Source organism: Perkinsus marinus (genome assembly GCF_000006405.1).
Source record: "Perkinsus marinus ATCC 50983 genomic scaffold scf_1104296935302, whole genome shotgun sequence".
NCBI lineage: Eukaryota > Perkinsozoa > Perkinsida > Perkinsidae > Perkinsus > Perkinsus marinus.
In genome coordinates this window covers 922,801-926,855 of record NW_003214508.1, presented here as the reverse complement: position 1 = coordinate 926,855, position 4,055 = coordinate 922,801, and the positions used below count along the sequence as shown (strand labels likewise).

General features: G+C 50.5%; 2 protein-coding genes across 2 annotated transcripts in view; both read right to left on the bottom strand.

The window, feature by feature from the left end:
* The window catches only part of Pmar_PMAR003582 (hypothetical protein), a gene marked incomplete at both ends in the record, with an annotated part of 3,617 nt that extends 1,905 nt beyond the window's left edge, over positions 1-1,712 (bottom strand). The window contains 10 exons of the mRNA XM_002784277.1: positions 9-214; positions 261-309; positions 363-512; positions 580-719; positions 874-931; positions 976-1,057; positions 1,101-1,257; positions 1,300-1,381; positions 1,434-1,556; positions 1,599-1,712. Of these exons, the coding sequence (XP_002784323.1) occupies positions 9-214; positions 261-309; positions 363-512; positions 580-719; positions 874-931; positions 976-1,057; positions 1,101-1,257; positions 1,300-1,381; positions 1,434-1,556; positions 1,599-1,712 (1,161 nt within the window). The remainder of the gene's footprint in view (positions 1-8; positions 215-260; positions 310-362; positions 513-579; positions 720-873; positions 932-975; positions 1,058-1,100; positions 1,258-1,299; positions 1,382-1,433; positions 1,557-1,598) is intronic.
* Positions 1,713-3,054: 1,342 nt separating this feature from the next.
* On the bottom strand, positions 3,055-4,027 carry Pmar_PMAR003581 (mitotic checkpoint protein, putative; the record flags this gene model as incomplete). The annotated part of the gene is made up of 6 exons (XM_002784276.1): positions 3,055-3,130; positions 3,175-3,363; positions 3,548-3,605; positions 3,672-3,773; positions 3,819-3,921; positions 3,971-4,027. 6 exons carry the CDS (start codon positions 4,025-4,027, stop codon positions 3,055-3,057), a joined length of 585 nt encoding a protein of 194 aa, XP_002784322.1.
* Positions 4,028-4,055: the final 28 nt, after the last annotated feature.

Genomic DNA, 4,055 nt, shown 5'->3' with positions numbered 1-4,055 from the left:
AGTCTCACAATCTGGTTCTCGATCCCAGCGTCTTTCATACTCCTATCTTCCCTCTCAAATACTCGCCGCGGCATTCTTGAGACCAACCGATAGTTAAGATCAGCCTCAGTGAAGTCCTGAACGCCATCCTCCGCCGTAGCTGCTGCTGCCCGATCATGATCATTGAAGAGCTCCGAGTCCATCCAGTCATAGAGATCAGATACGGGCTCGCTGTCTAACACCACGAGTATCGCCCGAGCAGCTCCGGTAGCCCCACTCACCCAGGAATGCTCTTTGTACTCGCTTGCCATTGAATAACCTAGCCGCTACCTACACCACATGGCATGACAATAGCCTCCAGACGTGATGAAGCATAGACCTACTTCCACTCGCCCGGGCGTACCCTTCTCAGGCTCTGGTGGTAGACTCTCCCGTTTCCTCTTCATGGAGGACTTCAATATCACATACTTAGCCGCTGCATCTGATATCTCCTCCTCCCTCTTTTGCTTTTCCGCCTCTCGCTCACGATCCGCCTATGAAAATACAATTTGGGAATCACATACGACAAGACAGCCATCAGTGACTACTGCCAAGCTCTACCTTCAAACTTTCCAAATATTCCTGATCCTGAACTTCACGAGTCTCGCGGTCCACCATAGCTCTCAACCGTTGAGTCTCTCGCTCGAGCCGTTCAGCCTCCGACATCTGGCTCTGCGATGACAGTACACTCGGTGATGGTCCTGAAAATCTCGGCATCAGGGGCAGCCTCTTACAGACCGTGCGAACGGAAACAGTATCGGATCCAAACCCAGGGCACCCAGGCGCCGGAACGGAAGTAGCAGAGACAGATCCCCGTTCGGAAGACGATACGAACTGAACAGTACTTGCTAGTACCCGTCAAAAACTCATTGCTTCTGGCTCTATTGTAAGCCGCCTCCTGGGACTGCACCACCTACATCACAAACTACGCTCAATCAGACCGTGCCATCTACGGACCTCGACGTCCATATCGGCGCTATCATCGAGAGTACCAGCTGCTTCACTAGTCGACCCTGAGGCGTCACCTCTAGCACTCGCCCTGAGCAGAAAATCGATGCATATGACTCCCGCTTTAAACTGACGTCTTTTTTGAATCCTCAATAGCTCGTCTCAGTGCCTCGTCCTCCTGTCGTTGCATTGGGCTTGTCCAGTGCTGTTGTTGTGCGAACTCTTCCATAGGGGAGGCTATCAGTCGTTCACCACCCACTGTGTTAGCCGTCGGGGATATCGGCAGTGGACCTGCACAATGTAAACATCGTAACCACTAGAGGGGAATCCTACCATATTCATGTGCCTGCATCCTTCTAGCATAGTCTAGACTCATCTGCTCCTCCCATGCTTGCCGCTGATCATCTGGGTTTATCTGCAACCAACATGGCGACTAGTGAATCACGGTCTCCATCGCATATACTCACTCCTGGCAGCCTCTCAGGCGTCTCTGGCTCCATCGCCTGATCAGGACCCCTGAGCTGCTCCCACGCCTTCGCCACGTCCCAGTTGTTGGCAGCCAGGATCTCCATCGCAACCTCCGGATCGATCTGAAGCCTCATATTCGGCGAGAAGGAGATCGTCAATCTCACCTCAGAATCGGGGCCCGCCATGGACAAGAACTGGACTAGTTTCTCGTCCCGTTGTTCGATCTCACTCTTGGTCGGAACAGCCTGCTCGTCCCCGGGTGTAGGTCGTGACGTCATTAAGAGGGATGATACCGAAACCAGAATCTGTAACAAACGAACATAGGTGTGTAAGATGAACCAGAGATAACGCAAGGCAACAACTATTCTTGACATCGAGTCACAGCATAATCATGCAGCCATGTCCTAGTTGTCACCCTATGCAACGCACATCGGAAAGTCCTCCGGGCTTGAGTTCGGGTAGTTCCCAGGAAGCTGGGGTGACATAGTGCACTCGGCATATGCCCCCAATACTATCATCACCATTGGCGCCTCGCGCTCATTCATTTCTAGATGAGTATAGCTGACGATACCGAGGGCTGCCAGAGACAGTAGGTTAGGAGGCAGAGTGAGTCACTTCCCAAAAGCCAGGTGTCCACTGGACAGAATCACCACCAACTCGACATGGCTGAGAATAACCAAGAATACAGAGATATCCACGTCGAAGGCTATGATGAAATAGGCCAACACCAGAACGCCAATACAAGGCCAACTCCAGTAGAGCCATAATAGAGTGTTGACATCGTCAACCGCTGGGGGTACTGATAGTAACATAATGATTGACGGAGAAGCTGGGTACAACTACTCAACTTTACCTCCTCCCGCTTGATTTTCATCCATCTATAGACTGGTGATGGATTTCCCAGAGTCTGCAGTATGTTTACTTGGACACTGGTCGCTGTGGTCAGCCAAACTCCTCACCATATCGAGACCAGTGCCGCGAGGTCGAAGTAGAAGACTACCGCAGAGCTACAATCACGAGGGTAGTCACAGCCTTCATAAGCTAGTAGGTTTCCAGTGTTGGAATGTATGTTTGCTTTCCTCAGCTGAGGTCAGGAGTTTCCTCAGCAAATTTGCATACGAATCGGGTAGAAGTGTGCAGGAACCAATAAGAACTTTCCCGAATTTCCTCAGAATTCTCATATTGTCACAAACATAGAAAGCTGACCATGTGCATATTCCCCAAGGTGTAGGTTCCTATGGTATTATACTGTAGTGAGGGATGCCACAAAAGCCAGTGTGAAATCAGTACCGATATAATAGGTAGTCGTCCGTGGGAGAATCGGCCTGGCGTAATACACCGACAGAGACCAACGAGGCTGGCCGGAAAATTCAGAACCAGCAACACTTGAGCAAATAACGCTGACAGAGCTGATGGCCATACCGGATACGAATACGGCTACGAATGGCAGGGGAATTCCACCTTGAAAAGCAACTAGTATAGTTAGAGGCATGCCCCATCCCCTTTCTACCCATATCGTCAACTCCAATCAAGTGATAGGGGCACTCCTAGAAAACTGTGGTTTGATATAATACCTTTGTTGCGATGGCTTCTGTTATCATAACGATCGTTGCATGGGAGCTAGTCTACTCTCTTCTTAGCCTGCATTTCAGCATCGCTAACTGGGCGGACGATGACTGACCTCGGAGGCTCGGGGCTAAGACAAACGATATGTAGGCCAGGCTCGACTGGCAGTCTCACCTCTTGGGACCGTTGTCAAAGCAGTAGCTCACTCCCATAGCCAGGCGCGTACCATCAGGGGAGAAGCTAACACTGGATACTCCGCCCGATGCGACCTCATCTGCAGTCATTCTCCACAGACGCTTCCGAGCTTCACCATCCCACACTGATACCACACCATCGGAACCGCACGTGGCGAAAGTGCCGTGCCTGGAGCAATATCAGTAGTATGAGAAAATATGGAAAAAATTAGTGAAACTCTCTGTACAGTCTACCCGAACTTGTATGTGGACTTTTACGAGTGAGCAAACTCCTGTACTCGATTGAGGAAAGCAAACATATATCCCAACACTCGATATGAGTTTCCAGTCCAGAATGCAGTCACCGATCTTACTTCGGATGGAAGGCAACGCCATTCACAGCACTCACGTCTTGACCATCAGAATCCACGGCTGAATGGGAAGAGATAGGTCGGAAGGTCGAATCTTCCATGGAGCCAACGAGAGGAAAATTATTACATTTCTTATGATGACACTTGAACGTGTACTTCCCCCTCACTTTATCCGAATGCTCAAAGGGCTCCCATGCTGCCTTTCCTTCTTGGCTACCGCATACGAAGCCTGAAGAATCACAACTCCCATGGCCTGAGGAGAATATGAAGGTACCAGTCCCCATCGGATGGATCGCCATGCATCTGATAGGCTGTGAGAAGGGAGAGTCCCGAACTTGAACTGGCGTGGTAAGGTTACGTATGTCCAATATCAGTATCTATTATTCACCCTGTACCGCTGTAAAGCAGACGACAAGTGCAGGTCACCTCTCTCATGCTGGTCCCAGCAATGACTCGAGTACCATTGCCGGGGTCCAAAGCCATACAGAATATCTTCCCCTTCGCTGCCGTA